Source organism: Cervus elaphus, chromosome 12, assembly GCF_910594005.1.
Source record: "Cervus elaphus chromosome 12, mCerEla1.1, whole genome shotgun sequence".
NCBI classification, from domain to species: domain Eukaryota; kingdom Metazoa; phylum Chordata; class Mammalia; order Artiodactyla; family Cervidae; genus Cervus; species Cervus elaphus.
The window spans coordinates 79,378,613-79,396,374 of NC_057826.1; the positions used below are offsets into that span (position 1 = coordinate 79,378,613).

The 17,762-nt window shown below is 59.7% G+C and overlaps 1 protein-coding gene across 5 annotated transcripts; it reads left to right on the forward strand.

Annotated features, from left to right (window-relative positions):
• The first annotated feature begins 95 nt into the window (after nucleotides 1-95).
• CARMIL3 (capping protein regulator and myosin 1 linker 3) lies at nucleotides 96-16,854 on the forward strand. Of its 5 annotated transcripts, none has more exons than XM_043920248.1 (40): nucleotides 96-233; nucleotides 1,702-1,796; nucleotides 2,107-2,157; nucleotides 2,262-2,321; nucleotides 2,407-2,522; nucleotides 2,715-2,812; nucleotides 3,049-3,119; nucleotides 3,219-3,292; nucleotides 3,503-3,578; nucleotides 3,658-3,746; nucleotides 4,205-4,299; nucleotides 4,533-4,619; nucleotides 4,831-4,940; nucleotides 5,074-5,151; nucleotides 5,735-5,811; nucleotides 5,891-5,995; nucleotides 6,088-6,157; nucleotides 6,579-6,660; nucleotides 6,788-6,884; nucleotides 7,033-7,087; nucleotides 7,168-7,340; nucleotides 7,582-7,650; nucleotides 7,864-7,957; nucleotides 8,043-8,141; nucleotides 8,574-8,702; nucleotides 8,869-8,982; nucleotides 9,365-9,540; nucleotides 10,459-10,546; nucleotides 10,701-10,838; nucleotides 11,118-11,181; nucleotides 11,299-11,507; nucleotides 11,892-11,995; nucleotides 12,615-12,930; nucleotides 13,224-13,352; nucleotides 14,013-14,079; nucleotides 14,185-14,274; nucleotides 15,742-15,860; nucleotides 15,952-16,126; nucleotides 16,303-16,413; nucleotides 16,539-16,854. In XM_043920248.1, the coding sequence occupies exons 1-40, from the start codon at nucleotides 194-196 to the stop codon at nucleotides 16,565-16,567; spliced, it is 4,119 nt and encodes a 1,372-aa protein (XP_043776183.1). In that variant the 5' UTR covers nucleotides 96-193; the 3' UTR covers nucleotides 16,568-16,854. The 5 variants fall into 5 exon arrangements, with proteins under 5 accessions (XP_043776183.1, XP_043776185.1, XP_043776184.1 ...); XM_043920250.1 differs by having other exon boundaries at nucleotides 16,542-16,854; XM_043920249.1 differs by having other exon boundaries at nucleotides 11,895-11,995.
• Nucleotides 16,855-17,762: the final 908 nt, after the last annotated feature.

Below are 17,762 nucleotides of genomic sequence, written 5' to 3' on the forward strand. Positions count from 1 at the left end.
GCGGGGCGGGAGACCCGGCGCTCCGAGGCGGGGGGAGGAGCGCTCGCGCAGCCGCCCCTGACAGGAGCGGGCTCCGCGGCTGCTGCAGCGCTCAGCGCCCGGGCCCTGCCGGAGCCGGGTCTAGCATGTGCCGCGGCTCCTCGGCGGCGGCGACGGCGGCTCCTCTGCAGCAACAGCGGCAGCAGCGGCCGCCATGGCCAAGTCCAGCGCGGAGCTCACCCGCGAGCTGCAAGGTACGAGGCTGCGGTGGTCTCTGGGACGCTCCGTCCGGGAGCCTCCCAGCCCTAGTGCGTTCCTCCCCCGCGGTACACCCCGGTCCCTCCGCCCCTCATGCATCCCGGTTCCAGGGCAGCCCCCTGCCCTTGCATCCCAGCTCGGGGCATCGCTGTCCCCAGAGCATCCTCCGCTGCCCCTTCGCCTCGCCCGTCAGGACCTACCTGTCCCAGAGCCGCCCGTCCCGATCTTCAGTGACAGGTGCAGCCCCTTCACGCTCCCTGGGGCTGACTCTCAGCTATCCTGGCCCATCCCTAGGAGAAGCATCCAGTCTCCCTGCCGGAGAGTCCCCTTTCCCCCGCCGGGCGGAGCCAGGCCCGCCCCGCCGGGTGATGGGAGCTGCCCCAGGTCCTGACCGCCTCTAGGCTCAACACCCTCCCTCCTCCCGGCCCCGCCCCGGAACTGGCTCCAAAGAGCCCCTCCAGAGAAGCCCGGCTGTGCCCAGGCCAGTGGGGGCAAAGACGGGAGTCAGGGAAGAGGGCTTGGATTGGAGCTAAAACCGGGAGCAGGGTCTCTGCAGCTCACCTACAACAATCCCCATACCAGCCTGCCCCCTGCTCTCTACCCCACACCCACACCTCAAGGCCTCTCCTGTTTGCCTGGTTCTCAGACTGTTCCAAACCAAGACCGACCCCCCCCCCCCCCCCCCCCCGCCACCAGCACAGCCACAACCCTGACCCCCAGAGGTGGGAGCACAGGCTAGCCCACGCAGAAACCAGGACTCTCAAGGATACTCAGAGGCATGCTACACCGTGCCAATTTCCCATATCTCCAGAGGCACACAAGCACAGTTGTGAGATGTGTCTACACACATCTTTACAGAAACTGCACACACACACGCACGCGTGCACACGCACACGCCCTGGGATATCTGGATGATTCTCCAGCAGATGGATATGGGACTCGTTTAAACACTAACTCCTTCCTACCTCCCTACCCCCCACCCACAGGAGAACTGGCTGGCTCCATGCCCCTTTCACAACTGCAAGTATAGCATACTCATTCACGCTTACCCATCCCCAACACAAGCTCCCTGGCATCTTCTTTACACACATAGTAAAAGGCAGACACCACACCCAGACCATCAAGCATGTAGTGGGACACCCCCGCGCCCCTAAACACTGACTCACTCTGTGGGGGTTGACAGCTGCTGGAGTGCCCGGGTTGGGAAAATCCGTCACACTCTCCCAGAGTGCCACCCAAGTACTGTCCCTCAGCTCAGGGACATCAGAAGCCAGAGTTTTCTCCGTAGCACCCCTGCCTCTCTAGTAGAAAAAGTCACCCAAGAAGGAAAGGTCTCAATTCCTGTTCTTCTTTGTCTCTCCCTGATTCTCTCTCCTCCTCTCTGACCCTGCCCTTGGAGGGCCTTGGGTATGTGGGGGCGGCTGGGGTAAGGGGGCCCCTGAGCAGCCTACCACCCACCTGCAGACAGCATCCGGAGGTGCCTGAGCCAAGGGGCTGTGCTCCAACAACATCGCGTGAAGCTGGAGACAAAGCCCAAGAAGTTCGAGGACCGAGTACTGGTGAGGGCACTGGACTAGAGGAGGGGAGGGGGAATCAAGGGCACCTGGGCTGGTAAAGGCAAGGAACCTGGGGGGCAAAGGAGACAGAGGTGGAGGAATGCTAAGAAGACATAGCCGTGGGAGGGGGAGGCTGGACTGGCTGGATGTCCAGGAACCTGGGGCAGGGCATAAGAGAGAAATCGGGGACTTCCAGAGCAGAAGGCCAGCTGGCAGGGGGTGCACACGGACTGAGGGGCTGACAGAGGGCAGGGGGACTAGAGCCCAGGAAACTACCATTTGCTGCTGACACTCTATTTTTCCCTCTCTGAAGGCCCTGACCTCCTGGCGTCTCCACTTCTTCCCCCTTAAAGTCCCAGCCAAGGTGAGTTGGGCTGATGAGTGGGAGAACACCCAGGGTGCTCTCCTCTGAGCCCAGCAGCCAGGCTCTGACCAGGAGCTGCACGTTCCCATGCCCCCACCCCTCAGGTGGAGAGCTCCTTCAATGTCCTAGAGATCCGCGCCTTCAACACGCTCAGTCAGAACCAGGTGAGCACTGGAGCGTGGGCCCCCCTCCTGGGTCAGCAGGAGGAGGGAACCCGTGTCTGAGGCCCTGCCACTCCCTCTCCCCCAGATCCTAGTGGAGACGGAGCGTGGCATGGTGAGCATGCGGCTGCCATCGGCTGAGAGTGTGGACCAGGTGACGCGACATGTGAGCTCTGCCCTCTCCAAGGTCTGCCCTGGCCCTGGGTGAGTGGCAAAGGAGGAGTCTCTCTCCTCCTCCCCGCTCCCTCCTTCCCCTGGTCCTGGGACCCCGTGACATCAAGGAGAAGAGCTCTCATGTCCCCAGTCCTGCTTTTCCTGGGGATCCAGAAGCTGTAACAGAGGAAGAATTGAGAGCCTCTTTCCACCCCTCTTGGGATGGATTTGTTGTTTTTCCAGGAGTCTAATCCGGCGTGGAAATGCAGACACCCCGGATGGGCCCCGAGACACATCCCCCAACTCTGAGACTTCCACATCCACCACCCACAGTGTCTGTGGTGAGCAGGGGCAGATTCGAGGGAAGGGGGGCCTACACCACCCTGCCTCTTGCTCAGTCCCCTGTGTATAGGGCTTTGCCTGCCCTGAGATCCACAGCTCCCAGACCTCAGAGGTTCGTGATGCTGCAGGAACCCAAGACACTGGCACATAAAATGACCTTGACGTTTCCTTGAACTCCAAGTCTCTTCCCCATGCCCTTAGCCTTTAAGGAGCCAGCCCATCTCCTGCCCCACAGGTGGCTTCTCTGAGACCTACGCTGCCCTGTGTGACTACAATGGGCTGCACTGCCGTGAAGAGGTGCAATGGGTGCGTTTGGGCAGGGACCTGGCAGGCGGGCAGGTGGGACCTGGTGGGAGGGGGCCAAGGAGGAGGAGAGCAGATATGAGCCAGTTCCACCTCTCCAAGGATGTGGACACCATCTATCATGCCGAGGATAACCGAGAGTTCAATCTTTTGGATTTCAGCCACTTGGAGAGCCGGTAAGTTTCTGGGAGAGAGACTTAACCCCACATTCCAGCCTTAGCCCAGCCCTGGCCCTTCTGGTCCCACCCAGCCTGGGCTCTGTGTCCCAGCCCCCACACCCACTGCCCTCCACCCACCTAGGCTTCCAACCACCCCATCCTTAGTCTCTTCTCTCCTGCCCCAGTCACCTGCTCACCACCTTCCTGCCCCCATCAATCTTCCCACAGAGACTTGGCCCTAATGGTGGCAGCCCTGGCCTACAACCAATGGTTCACCAAACTCTACTGCAAAGACCTGCGGCTGGTAGGGTCTAGGGGGAATGGGGGACGGGGAGAGTAGTGCCCTTCCTGGCTCCTGACCACATGACCCCCTCTGTCCCCAGGGCTCTGAAGTGCTAGAACAGGTGCTACACACCCTGAGCAAGTCGGGGAGCCTTGAAGAGCTGGTGCTGGACAATGCCGGGCTTAAGACGTGAGGCCAGCCTCCTTGGGCAGTGGTGCCCCTTGATATAGTTTTAGGGTCCCAGAACCTCAGAGCATGATGTAGTTCTCGTGATGTAAAACCATCTCATCCAGCTCCTCACTTTACAGAAGAGGAGACTGAAGCCCAAAGAGGGCACACAGCAAGTCCCACCTAAGCCTCCTGACCCCTAGCTCCACGGCCTTCCCCAATGTCTCCGAGCCCCATCCCCTTCTGCCATCAGCCACAGAGCAGACTACTCTGCTCCGGTCTCGAGGACCCACAGCTGGGCTTTGTCTCAGCGCCACTCCCCAGGTACTCCTGAGTGACAGCAGGCTCCCTGCAGGCCCCGAGCTGCTCCCCACCTGTGGGGACCTCTGACCTTCACAGCCCCAGCCAGACAGGCAGATGGAGGAGGAGGGGAAGCCCAGAGCCTGGGACAAACACATCCTTCCTCCCCTTCCCTGAAGGGACTTTGTCCAGAAGCTGGCCGGGGTGTTTGGGGAGAACGGGAGCTGTGTGCTGCATGCCCTCACTCTGTCCCACAACCCCATCGAGGACAAGGGTGAGCCCCGGCCCTGAATCCAACCCCCACTGCAATGCAGACCCCCCTCCAGCCCAGCCCAGAGCCCAACCCCGGGCTGAACAGGGACTCTCCGACCTGACGCCAGCCCCTATCCCAATACCTCCATCCTACACCCCAGGCCCACATTCCACTCAAGCCCTCCGTCTGACTCTGCACCGCCTGCCCCCACTGCGTATCTCTCAGGGAGGCCCTTTTCTCTCTCCACTCCCCAGGTTTCCTCAGTCTGAGCCAGCAGCTCCTCTGCTTCCCCACTGGCCTCACCAAACTGTGCCTGGCCAAGACTGCCATCTCCCCTAGAGGTACTTGCCCCAGGACCCCTGACCTCTGACCTGACCTTCCCACCCCTCCCCATACTGCCTTCAGTGTCAAGTCCCAGAGGCCCCGCCCATGCACACGGCATCCCAGGATCACAGAAGGGACAGGAGCACAGCTGGGGAGTGGGGAAAGGTTGTGTGCAAGGCGGGGAGGTGGGGATGGGGGCCAACCCAGCCCAGTGCCCGCTGTCCTCAGGGCTCCAGGCGCTGGGCCAGACCTTTGGGGCCAACCCGGCCTTTGCCAGCTCCCTCCGGTACCTGGACCTGAGCAAGAACCCTGGGCTGCTCGCCACCGATGAGGCCAATGTGAGTCCATGAACAGAGCCTCAAGTCCCTGCAGAAATACACTTAGGGCCTGGAGTCTCTGCCCTTTAGCCCTGAGGAGGGGAGGGGCTCTGTCACCCCTCCCCCTGCAGCCCCCTCTGTCCTTCCTTCCCAGGCCCTCTACAGTTTCCTGGCCCAGCCCAATGCCCTGGTACACCTGGACCTGGCGGGGACCGACTGCACCATCGACTCGGTGAGGGGTTGGTGATGGGGGAGCCAGCCTGCAGGGACTTGGGGAGGCCAGGGTGTGTCTCTGCCTCACCTTGTATTCTCTGGTCTCTACTCTCTTTGAGTAGAGAGGTGGGCAGAGCTGGCAGGATGACTTCAGGTTATTCCTAAGCGACCCCAAAGCTTACTCCCATGTGACACTTTGTCTATGCGCTGCCCAAGGTTGTGCTGGCTGTGCCTGAAGGCCAGCCTGGACCCATCCCCTGGCTGTCTGCCCCAGCGCAGGGCTGAGTCCCCCCAGAGGAAAGGACTCCTTCCGTAACTTGAACCAACCACCTTCTAAGCCTGTGGCGGCCCTGACTTTAACACATCCACTGCCTATGAGCCTCTCACACCCCTGGGGCCAGGCTGGTGGGAGGAGACCCACTTTCCACAGAGGGGCAACTGAGGCTTGAAGAGGCTAAGTGGGGCAGGCAGAGCGGGACTTGCACAGACTGACCAGCAAGGGTGAAGCACCAGGACCTTGGTGGGGTTGGAGGAGGGAGTCCTCGCTGCTCCTCCCAGCAGCCTTCCCAGCCCCATGCGATGTGCCCTGTCTTCCCCCACAGCTTCTGGGCGCCCTGCTCCACGGCTGCTGCTCCCACCTCACCTACCTCAACCTGGCTCGAAACAGCTGCTCCCACAGGTTGGAGCGCAGGGATGTGGGGAGGGGCGGGGCAAGCCGTGGGCACCCCCTCCCTTGCTGACCCCAGACATCTCTGCAGGAAGGGCCGGGAGGCCCCCCCGGCCTTCAAGCAGTTCTTCAGCAGCGCCTATACTCTGAGCCATGTCAACCTATCGGCCACGAGGCTGCCCCTGGAGGCCCTCAGGTCGGGTGGGTGCAGGGTTGGGGGCGTCCGAGGGGGAGCCCTGGGAGAAGGGGCGAAGGGTAAAGGGGGACCGGCTGACCTTCCTCCCACAGGGCGCTGCTCCAGGGCCTGTCCCTCAACAGTCACCTCAGCGATCTGCACCTGGACCTCAGCAGCTGTGAGGTGAGCCCCCTTCCCCCACCCTTCATTTCTCTGACCTAAGTCAAGCTCTGACTCCACGTTGCTTCTGCACTCCCCCTCTGCAGCCCCACAACCTGACCACACCTCCACTCTTTCTAGAGGTCATTTCCAGTCTCCGGTATCCCCTCCCTGACCGCTTGGGGATGGGAAATACCAGGCTTTCCCAGCAGATGGCAGGAGCAGGCTGTCTCCAGAGCAGCGGCCCAGAGATTTTTCTGGCCGAAGGAAGGGGAGAGAGCCCTGGGGAAGGATCTGGTGTGGAGAAGGGGCCTTCTGATTTCACACCCGAGACCCAACTTGACCTTGAATCCTGGCAAGACTCCTCTTATCTCTGAGCATTAGAGGGGCCCTATCTTCCACTCCAACCCCTGCCTCCTGCCTCACCCCTACTGTGTCCCTACAGCTCCGCTCAGCTGGAGCCCAGGCTTTGCAGGAGCAGCTGGGGGCTGTCACCTGTGTGGGCAGCCTAGATCTGTCAGACAATGGTGAGTGGGGGCCCTTCCCTTCCTGGGGGCCAGGTGGGGACAGGGGCCTAGAGCCTGGCGGGGAAACCCTCAGGTGACTCCTGTGAGCCTCGGGCCTCAAGTCCAGGCCTCTCCATCTGCCGGCCAGGGTTCGACTCGGACCTCCTGACACTGGTGCCTGCACTTGGGAAGAACAAGTCTCTCAAGCACCTGTTCCTGGGCAAGAACTTCAACGTCAAGGCCAAGTGAGGCCCCTCCCTATACCCCCAGAGCCCTGCTCCATCATTGGCCTGTCCTTTTGGCTCACTGTATCACCCCTGCCCACCTTTCTGCTGCTCCAGTAGCATGACCCCAGCCCCCTCCCCTCCTACTCTGAGCCCCGACTCCCCGCAGGACCCTGGAGGAGATCCTCCACAAGCTGGTACAGCTGATCCAGGAAGAGGACTGTGTGAGTGCCGGGGCCTGGGAGGGGACCTGCAGTGACGGGGGCTGCAGGGACCGGGTCCAACCCCCCACTTGCCCACACAGTCCCTGCAGTCACTGTCGGTGGCAGACTCCCGGCTGAAGCTTCGCACCAGCATCCTCATCAATGCCCTGGGCAGCAACACCTGCCTGGCAAAGGTGGATTTGAGTGGCAATGGCATGGAGGACATCGGGGCCAAGATGCTGTCTAAGGCCCTGCAGATAAACTCCTCCCTCAGGTGGGGCCCACGCCTCAACCCTCTCACCTGGTGCCTCAGCCCTGCCCCAAACACACATACCTGCCCTCCCTGCTGCCTCACTGCTTATACCCCAGTTTCCAGGAGACCCTTCGTCCCAGGACTACCTCTGAGTCAGCCTCATTAACCAGGAAAGGTGGGAGGGCTCCCAGCGGGGGTGTCCCTGCTCCCTAAGAGAGGCCCAGTAGGAGGGGTAACAAGCTGATGCCCACCCTTTCCCCAGAACTATCCTCTGGGATCGGAACAATACATCCGCCCTGGGCTTTCTGGACATTGCGAGGGCCCTGGAGAGGTGAGTAGGCTAGGGCCCTGCCCTAACCAAGCCCCCAGCCTCCCTGTACCTGGATCCAGCCTGAACTTCACAAGCCCCAGTCCAGCCCACCTGACCTAATTGCATAAAAATGTTGAGGAGGACCATGGAGGGACATGGTCAGCAAGAGGGGGTTGTGGGTAGCAGGAGCCTGCCCTGCACCTCCCCACCCAGCTGGGCCACTCTGTCCCACAGCAACCACACGCTGCGCTTCATGTCCTTCCCAGTGAGCGATATCTCCCAAGCCTACCGCAGCGCCCCCGAGCGCACCGAGGACGTCTGGCAGAAGGTGGTGGCCTGAGCAGGGTGGATCCCCGGGAGCAGGGGCCAGCCCGCCTGCCCTGGTCCTGACCCCACCCACCCATCATCTCTAGATCCAGTGGTGCCTGGTGAGGAACAATCACTCCCAGACATGCCCCCAGGAGCAGGCCTTCAGGCTGCAGCAGGGCCTGGTGACCAGCAGCGCCGAGCAAGTAAACGTTTCCCTGGGGGACACGGGGGTGCACGTGGGCATGCGGGGAGCACAGGGGTGATGTGTTGGGGTGCAGAGCGGGGTGGGGAGGGGTCAGGAGAGAGGCATCCTGAGGTGCCTACAGCTGGACTGAGCGTGTGGGAAAGCAAACAGAAAGGACATGCAGAACATGGGCCCCAAACATGAGAGAACATGTGGGCAAACAGCAGGGGTCCCGGACAAGGGGTCCCAGGACTGCGGGAGCTCTGCTGAGCGTTCAAGAAGGGCCTCCCAAGAAGAGGAGGGGACAGGCCATCCGCAGACGTCACCCTTGCCCCGTCAGTGCCGGCACCAGCGACATGGTCCAAGGGAGCCCAGAAATGGGGCGCCCAGGGCCCACCTGGGAAGGTGAAGAGGTGGGGGTCCCCCTGACACTCCTGCCACGGTGCTGCAGATGCTGCAGCGACTGTGCGGACGGGTGCAGGAGGAGGTCCGGGCCCTGAGGCTGTGCCCCCTGGAGCCTGTGCAGGACGAGCTGCTCTATGCCCGGGATCTCATCAAGGATGCCAAGAACTCCCGGGCGGTGAGCGTTCTGCAGCCCCTGACAGTCTGGAGGGCACAGGAAGGCCACGTGCCAACCCAGGAGTATCCAGCCCCTGCCCCGTGCATCTACCCTCCTAGCCCAGGGCCCCCAGGGACCCAGCGAGGCCCAATTCTGGCTTTCTGATCAGACCCTGTTCCTTCTCCAGCTGTTTCCCAGCCTCTACGAGCTGGGCCACATGCTGGCCAACGACGGGCCTGTGCGGCAGAGGCTGGAGTCAGTGGCCAGTGAGGTGTCCAAGGCTGTGGACAAGGAGCTGCAGGCAAGTCCTGGGGGACCCTTAGCCAAGGGCAGAAGTCAGCACAGGGGGATTACTGTGGGCTAGAAGGAAATACAGAAGACCACCTACACGCCCGCTGCGCCAAGGCATTGCCAGAAAACTGGGCTTGGATGTTTGCTGCCTTAGCCCCTGAACTCTGACCTCTCCCTCTGGACTCTGATCCTTAGACTGACTCTCCCCTGTCCATGTGTCCATGTGGTAGGATGGCAGGAACACTGACCAGGATGTGGGGAGGCCTGAGTGTCCGAGGCTCTGCTGCTAACCTGCCCTGTGACCTTGATGAACTAGACACGCTGCAGTCTCTTCCTTTGTGGGGCTAGCCCTGACCTCCTTGGGGCTCTGGCCTCCTTTCCTCCCACACTAGGTGATCCTGGAGTCCATGGTCAGCCTGACGCAGGAATTATGCCCCGTGGCCATGCGAGTGGCTGAAGGGCACAACAAGATGCTGAGCAACGTGGCCGAGCGTGTCACCGTGCCCCGGAACTTCATCCGCGGGGCGCTACTGGAGCAGGCGGGACAGGATATTCAGAACAAGCTGGAGTGAGAGGCAGGGGCGGGGCTGGGGCGGGCTGGACTTGGCCTTGAGCACTTAGGGACTCCGAGGCCCAGCTATCAGCAATGAATAATGAATGACAGCCTCCATTATAAGAGATGAATCTTTAACCAACTGCAACCTTGCTATTTAGGGTCTGACTGGTCTTTGCCCTAGAAGTGTAAATGCTGAGCTGGTTTAGGAGTCCAGACAGTGCACACAGGTGTACACATACACACAGCCACACACAGACCCCAGGAATTGACCTCTGAAAACAAAGCACAGCCTCCTGAGAGATAGAGACAAAGAATGCGGGTACATGGACTGCACTGCCTATGCCCCCAAGTTTTCATGGCCCCTAGAGCACTCCTTCATTCCAGTCTGGGTACCACCTCTCAAGACAAGGAAACGAAGGACAATTATAACCCAAACCCATGAAACAGGCAAGCTCAAGAAGTACTGGTTCCTGCTGTTACAGCAGTTGTTGTTCAGTCACTCAGTTGTGTCCAGCTCTTTGCGACCCCATGGACTGCAGCACTCCAAGCATCCCTGTCCTTCACTATCTCCTGGAGTTTGCTCAAACTCGTGTCCATTGAGTCAATGATGCCAGCTGAGGCCAGCAGAATTCACTCAGCAACTCGACTTACCTCTCTCTGTTGCCCTGGAGCTCCAGGGGCCTGACCCAGAGCCCCTCTGCTCCTCCTTCCCCGCAGTTCCTTTTCGTCCACCCTCCTCATCCACACACCCCTAGGCCGGAAGGGCTGTGGGTGGAGCTGAGTGGTAGAGCCAGGGTACCTTGTACAGCAGCTGTGTTCTCCGTGGGCGGCCAGGGCAGCTGGCCCACTCCCTCAGGCATCTGGGAAAGGCTGGGGCAGAGACTCTGAGGTGGGGAGCGGGGAGCTGAGTAGCTCCTCCTGTGCCCACAGTGAAGTGAAGCTCTCAGTCGTCACCTACTTGACCAACTCCATAGTAGATGAGATCCTGCAGGAGCTATACCACTCCCACAAGAGCCTGGTAAGACTTCTGAGCCTCCACCAGGCCCAGGGAGGGCCTCTACCCCATCCCACATCAGACCACCTGCCCCCCCAACCCTCCCCATCAAGATCCTGGGAGGCGGACAACCTCCTTGGGATCTTGATCTTCCTTGTTCACATCTGTCCTTCCCTAGGCCCGACACCTGGCCCAGCTAAGAACATTGTCAGATCCACCAGGGGGGCCAGGCCAAGGGCAGGATCTGTCCTCCCGAGGCCGAGGCCGGAACCACGACCACGAGGAGACCACAGATGATGAGCTTGGAACCAACATTGTGAGCACCCCCACGCCTCTCCTTAACCTTGGCCCTGCCCCCGGACCTGCAAACCACTGTCCCTTTCTACGTCCCTGGACTCCACCCTCTGCCCCGCACTGGGTCTCATCCCCTCACCCTGATCCCTCCCAGCCTCTTCCCTCCTCCCATTGCCTCTGCTGCCTGAGGACAGGGCGGCAGGATAGACTCTAAAGAAAAGACTTCATGAGGAATGGGAGGCTCCAGGTGAGTCTCCTGGGACTTGCCACCAGGCCCCATCATTCGCCTCCCTCTCTGCAGGACACCATGGCCATCAAAAAGCAGAAACGCTGCCGCAAGATCCGGCCAGTATCTGCCTTCATTAGTGAGTCTTCCAGCCTCCGTGCTAATGGCACTGATTCTGTTTCTTTTATCTCTGCCTCTCCAGTCTGCTCTCTCCCCATCCCTCCTGCTAGTCCCTCTAACACTGCTCTCCCCACAGGTGGGAGCCCTCAGGACATGGAAAGTCAGCTGGGGAGCCTGGGAATCCCCCCTGGCTGGTTCTCAGGACTCGGGAGCAGCCAGCCTGCAACTAGTGGTTCCTGGGAAGGTCTATCCGAGCTGCCCACTCATGGCTATAAACTAAGGCATCAAACACAAGGGAGACCCCGGCCCCCCAGGACCACCCCTCCAGGACCTGGTCGGCCTAGTGTGAGTCCCTAAGGCCTCACCAGAGGACCAACTTCACTTAGCAATGCCAGAGCCAGGGACTCTAGCTCTAGGGCACCAATGCCAGAGGTCCTAGCCTTACGGGATCGGGCGGGGGCCCAGGCAGGCCATGGAACAGAAGAGGAAGTATCCAGATTGGATGGAACTAGACCTGGTCACAGATAGGAAATCTGTCTGCTGGACAGTGGCAGTTCTCATCTTGGTGAGAGTCAAGAGCCGCCAGGCTTGAGATACCCATGTAGCCTGAAGTCTGTGTTTGCATGGGGTCAGGAGGAGGCAAGGTCAAGTCCCAGGGGGCTGGCCTTGAATAGAGGGGAGGAGGGCTTCCTCACCCAGATAATATATCCTACAGGACTTTCCTCCCAGCAGGCACCAGTACCTGGGACCCGTCAGGAGAACGGAATGGCCACCCGCCTGGATGAGGGGCTGGAGGACTTCTTCAGCAGAAGGGTCATGGATGAAAGCTCCAGGTGTGGCATCCAGGCACACCCCCCAGTTTCAGCAGGCCCCGAGGCCCTAGAAAAGCTCCTGTGTCCACCCACCTCCCAGGGAGTTTTCTCCAGTGGCAGTCTCTCTAGGACATTTCCCCCCACATTCTCTTTCTTCCCCACCCAGCCCTTAATTCCCATGTTCTCTGAATCTCCTTAGGACAGCTGGAAGGAATGGGGCTGGAATGAGCCACCAGAGTGGGATTGCAGGAGTTGGGGGTTGGGTAGCAGGCCCTGGGATGGGATGATAGTGGTGCCAGGCCTGGAGGGGACATGCTGTCACTGTCCTGCACAGATGCCCCAGCATCTCTCCAGAAGGAACTGGGTCACTTGGAGAGGCTGAGAGGAGGTGGGGGAAGGGGTCCCTGGGAGGGAAGAGACTGCTGGAGGGTTACGACAGGAAAGGTGAGGACACCATCGCCTGGGAATATGTAGACGGAGTTATGGAGCAGCAGGCAATATTAGATGAGAGAGGAGAGTGGGGGATTCTGAGAACCACGATGGGCTAATGCCAGTGCCACCCTGGGCCCGGAACGACCTCAGCATCTGGCATTGGGATCTCCCCACGACTTTGTCACTAACTCACTCCAACCCTGCCCAGCTACCCCCGGACTCTGAGGACCCTTCGTCCAGGCCTCTCCGAACCACCACTGCCTCCACTCCAGAAGAAAAGGCGCCGAGGCTTGTTTCACTTTCGCCGGCCCCGGAGCTTCAAGGGGGACAGGGGGCCAGGCTCCCCCACCACGGGGCTCCTCCTCCCTCCTCCCCCACCCCCACCCCCGACTCAGGAGAGCCCCCCCAGCCCAGATCCCCCCAGCCTTGGCAATAACTCGTCCCCCTGCTGGAGCCCCGAGGAGGAAAGCAGCCTCCTCCCCACATTTGGCGGGAGCCGGGGGCCTTCCTTCCGCAGGAAGACGGTAAGTGAGGCAGGGGTTCTGAGTCCTGGTTTGCTGCCCCCACACGGCCCATCCACCCCAGGCAATTAATGGCAGGATGCTAGAACTCAGGGATCAAGAGAACTTCGTCATCCCAGGTCTCCACTCCTTGGCTCCTTGGGCTAAGCCTGGTGACCCAGACTCCCAGCATGCAAATGAGGGCAGTGGAAGGGCTCCTCAGAGGGTCTGGGTAGGGCTTCAAGACAGCGGGCTTGGAGGGGTGTGGAGCCCCTTCTCCATAAGAAACTGCTTCTAAACCTGTAACCTTGTTCCAGGGCACCGAGGGGGCAGAGCCTGGGGAGGGAGGCCAGGCCCCCGGGACAGCACAGCAGCCAAGGGTCCATGGTGTCGCCCTTCCTGGGTTGGGAAGAGCCAAGGGTTGGAGCTTTGATGGAAAACGAGAGGTGAGGGGAGCCTGGGGTGGCAAACTGGGGGTCCCACAGGTCCCTGCTTACCATCCTCCCCTCCCCATGGGCCTACCACCCTCCCCCCGCCATGGGCCTGTGGTTGGTAGGTCAGTGGAGAGAGCAGTGCTTTGGAGAGGAAGGTGTGTGTTGCGGTTCTGCCCCTACACTTGGTGCAGAACCCTGGACAAGTCACTTAACCTTCCAGAGCCTCTGTTTCCTTGTAAAATGTGTGGCCCCCAAAATACTTGACTTCTAGAGCTGCTTCCCAAATTTTGGTGACCTGATCACCATCTTTATGACTGCTTTTAACTTATCCACATACCATGGCATTATTTACATAATATTTTTATTGAAATCAGCTCACCTTTTTAAACTCAGTCTGGACCTAAGCATTATCATCTTTTAAAATCACAGGCTTGTACTAGTCATGTTTTTTCTATGACACATAAAATAAACACATATTAAAATAACAGTATATTCATTCATGTAAACCATTTCTTATGTCCCCTAGGGGTGGTATGGGTATCATTCCTTGAGGAAAAGAGTCTGAGTGTCTAGGGACCAGTGACATGAGATGCTAGAGCAGAAGCCCCTTACTAATCGCAGTCCCCACATGGAAGAGACTTCTTTTATGACCTGACTCAGCTGTCCTTTCAGGGCACAGGCCCAGACCTGGAGGGCAGCGTCCAGGCTTGGCAGAAACGGCGTTCTTCGGATGATGCAGGTGAGAATGGTCGCTCTCACTTCCTTCCTTTGACCCCTCTCTCAGAGCCCCACCTAACATGCGTTTCCCCCCCTCCCTCTTCCCCACCCTCTCCCTCCACTCCAGGGCCTGGAGCCTGGAAGCCCCCACCACCCCCCCAGAGCACCAAGCCGAGCTTCAGCGCCATGCGCCGAGCAGAGGCCACGTGGCACATAGGTATGGAAAGCCTCTTTTCTGGCAGCAGCTCTGAAGGCCTGAGTGTGTCCAAAGAGACAGAAGCCAATCAAGGTGGGGCAGTACAATGTCAACATTGTGAAGATGCTTCAGGGTATTTACAAAACTACATCCAAAACAAACAAACCACCGAAGAAAGGCACCACAGAAGAAAAGTGCCTTGCCAGGCTGAGCCAACAGGAACAAAACTTTGTGGATGGTTGCAGGGAATTCTCTAGAGTAGGGGCCATCAGCAGAATGGTACACTCCATAAAGAAGGCCTCTCTCTGTATCTCAGCTGGGGAAATGGTGGGCAGTACCAACCAGGTCCACCTCAAACATTCCAATCTCCTCCACAAATAGCTCACCAGACCATCCTCTGCCCACCCAGAAAGATGCCACACAGAAGGGGCAAGAGCTCCCCGCCTTGGAGGTCAGACACCCTGGGTGTTAGATTGGGCTCAGCCACCACCCGTAGTGTTGACCTCAAACAAGTTATTTACCTTCCAGTATAAAGGGTGGGGGATCATAGTATGACACCTCCCTCCCGCTGGGTTCAGAGCACCTTTCATTTAGGGAGCCACTAATGGAAAACCAGTCAGCTTGGCATCATTCTCAGTTCCCACAGGCCTGGAATGTGACCCTCCAACAACATCAACAGGGACAAATCTCCCTGGAGAGGTTGACACTCCCTTCCCTCCTCCACTCCCACCCCAGGGCTAGGGCATGAGGGTGCCCTGCAGAGCTAGGCTGGCCTGAGGCTTGGCAACGCCTGGGCACCTGCCCCATCCTCCAAGGCCAACATATCACCTGGGACATCTTCCCTGATGATCCCGCCCATAAGCAGACTAGCTAAGACACCCAAAGAGGGGTTCCAGCTTTCATTTAGGAGACCACGGCTGTTTGGTGCTCCCACCTGCCCCGCCCCCCGCAACACACACACCTATTGCCAGTACTCTCCAGGTCTTCCTTACCTGCACCTCACAGATACACACACAGACAATCCCATCCACGTGACATATCCTTGGCTCGGAGTGCATAAAGCCACAAGGCGGGGCTAGGGTGCGGCGAGAATGCCAGGCACCTCTCCTCCAGATTCACCACCTAAATCAGACTGGCAGAGAGTCCTAGGAAGGCCAGGCTGCAGCCTTGGCAGGGCCCCTGGCCACTGCAGCCCTGGATGGGCAGCCATGCCTGTGGACCCAGCAGGCCCCAGACCCTGGCTCTGTCCCTGCTCTTCAAGAGAGTCAGCCCGAGCTCCCTGCAGAGGTGACAGGCTCAGGAGGATCCTGGGGACCAAGGGGTAAGGAAACCGGAGAGCAGAAGGGGACATCCAAGGCAGAGGCATAGGAGCAGAGGGGCTTGGAGGGGAAAGTCCTGGCCCCCAGGGCTTTACAGGGACAGGGGACTGGGAGGGCTATATGCAAGAATGTCTTTTCCTGCAGTTTCTCCTCTCTTCCCATCCCCCAGCTGAGGAGAGCGCCCCCAACCACGGCTGCCAGAGCCCCAGCCCAGCCTCCCAAGATGGGGAGGAGGAAAAGGAGGGGGCTATCTTCCCAGAGAGGACGGTCCCCACCAGGAATGCTAAGGTGAGAGCCAGCAAGGCGGTGGGGAGGGAACTTTGATGAAGCAAAAGGACAAACTAACTGACCCAGCCTCCTCCTTCTTTGCCAACTGCAGGACCCTCCATTAGCTCTGAAGCCCCCCAAGCCCATGGCTGTGCCCAGGGGCCGCCGGCCCCCACAGGAGCCAGGGGGCCGAGAGGAGGTCGAGACTGGGGGTGCAGCCTCAGGAATGAACACACCCCGGCTGAGGCTGGGCTCACAGCAAGACCAAGAGGAGCCTGAGATCCAAGGTGTGCCACCTGGCTAGAGGGGCTGTGGGGCACCTCTGGGGCCTTGCTGCTCCCCCACCCCCAGGTCCCTTCCTGGGCACAGGATGAGTGGCAGACAGCCAGGAGCCACAGCCTGGGCGAGCACCCAGCCTGGGAGCCCCACTCACATGCCAGGCCTGCCTTGACTGTCATTGCAGGGCCCCCAGATCCAGGCCGCCGGACTGCCCCCCTGAAACCTAAGCGGACACGGCGGGCGCAGTCCTGTGACAAGCTGGAACCTGACAGAAGACGGCCCCCTGACCCCACAGGTGCCAGAGGGGTGGTGAGAGGGTGGTCCCCCTGCCCGCCCATCCATCTGACGCATCGCCCCCGCATGGGGGCGCATCTCCCCGCTCTCCTTGCCGGGGAGACAAGGTTCCCTGCATTTTCCCAGCAGGAACCAGTGAGCCGGGAACAGACTGACAGCCGCGACCGCACCCTCCCCAGCCCTCCTCTCGACATGTGCCTCACAAGGACTCCGACCCCCACCCGCCCCCACACCTCCAAGCCCCTCTGCCAGCCCCTGTCCCAGGGGCGCAGGATGAGGCACGGGGGACCAGAAGTGGGGCGAGCAGCCTGGAGAGAGGGAGGCTCTGCTTGCTCTGCAGATCTTAGGGGTGGGGGGTGTCTCCTCTCCTGGGAGGGCGGATCTGTCCCTCTATCCCCAGGGGCTCTCTCTCCACTTGTATAGAATAAAAAAACAAAATCACTGCCTGCCTGAGTCTCTGTTGTCTTCCTCATTCTCTGCTCCCATTCCCCACCAGCTGCTCCCCTTCCCTTAAGCCCCCACAGTGGGGAATAGTGGGGACCATTCCCCCCAGAGATGGGGCTAGAGCTCTAAGGGAAGAGGTGGGAAAGACTGGAGAGCTGCTGGATGGGAGGGGGCTCGGAAGCCCCCAGGCAGGGGGGTGTCATTTGCAGGGTCTGGGCTGAGAGCTGGCTGCAGAAGGGGCGAAGGTGGCAGAAACCAGCATTAGTGTGTGTTGGGCTTTGGGGAGGTACAGTGGGATCCGGGAGGTCCTGGTTTCCCAGGAGGAGATTGGGAGCAGTATGCTATGTGTGTGTGTGTTTATGTACAGGCAGGCTCACTAATGGTGGAATTAAATGGTGGTGTGTCATCCCGAGGGCACCATCAGTAGTCAGAAATCTCAATAGTAGAGTGGCCTGCAGGTGAGCAGAAGTGCCTGTAGCGAGAGAAGATCAATGTTTAAAATTAATCGTTTCCCATCAGTGTACTAACAAATGCTAGCTTAGCATCCAAGATGCTGCTCAAGAGCCTCTTCCTCTGTGAAGCCCTTCCTGATGCCTTCCCCTGACTCATCCAAATTGAGCCCTTCCTCTTGTGGCCCATTGCCTCCTCAATAGATGCATACTTTTTGCCTGTCGTATCTCAATGCATTTGTTCTGATCATCCCTGTGGGACTTTTGTTCTATATGCACACACCTCCCCGAGGGGCAGGAGCTGTGACTTAGTCCCCAGTGTAGCCCCAACCCCTGGCACAGTGCCTGGCACCCAGGAGATGCTCAGTAAATTGTTGCTACCTTAATACACGAGCAGCTTTGGGGATGGAAAGTGAAGTGCCCTGGTGACCCTTCTGTCACACTCATCCAGACCGCC

Excerpts from the sequence above, each read along its gene's own strand:
- CARMIL3 (XM_043920248.1), top strand. The coding sequence starts at position 194 with ATGGCCAAGTCCAGCGCGGAGCTCACCCGCGAGCTGCAAG. Across the intron at positions 3,579-3,657 it reads ACTGCAAAGACCTGCGGCTG|GGCTCTGAAGTGCTAGAACA; the intron begins GTAGGGTCTAGG and ends CTCTGTCCCCAG. Across the intron at positions 4,300-4,532 it reads CAACCCCATCGAGGACAAGG|GTTTCCTCAGTCTGAGCCAG; the intron begins GTGAGCCCCGGC and ends TCCACTCCCCAG.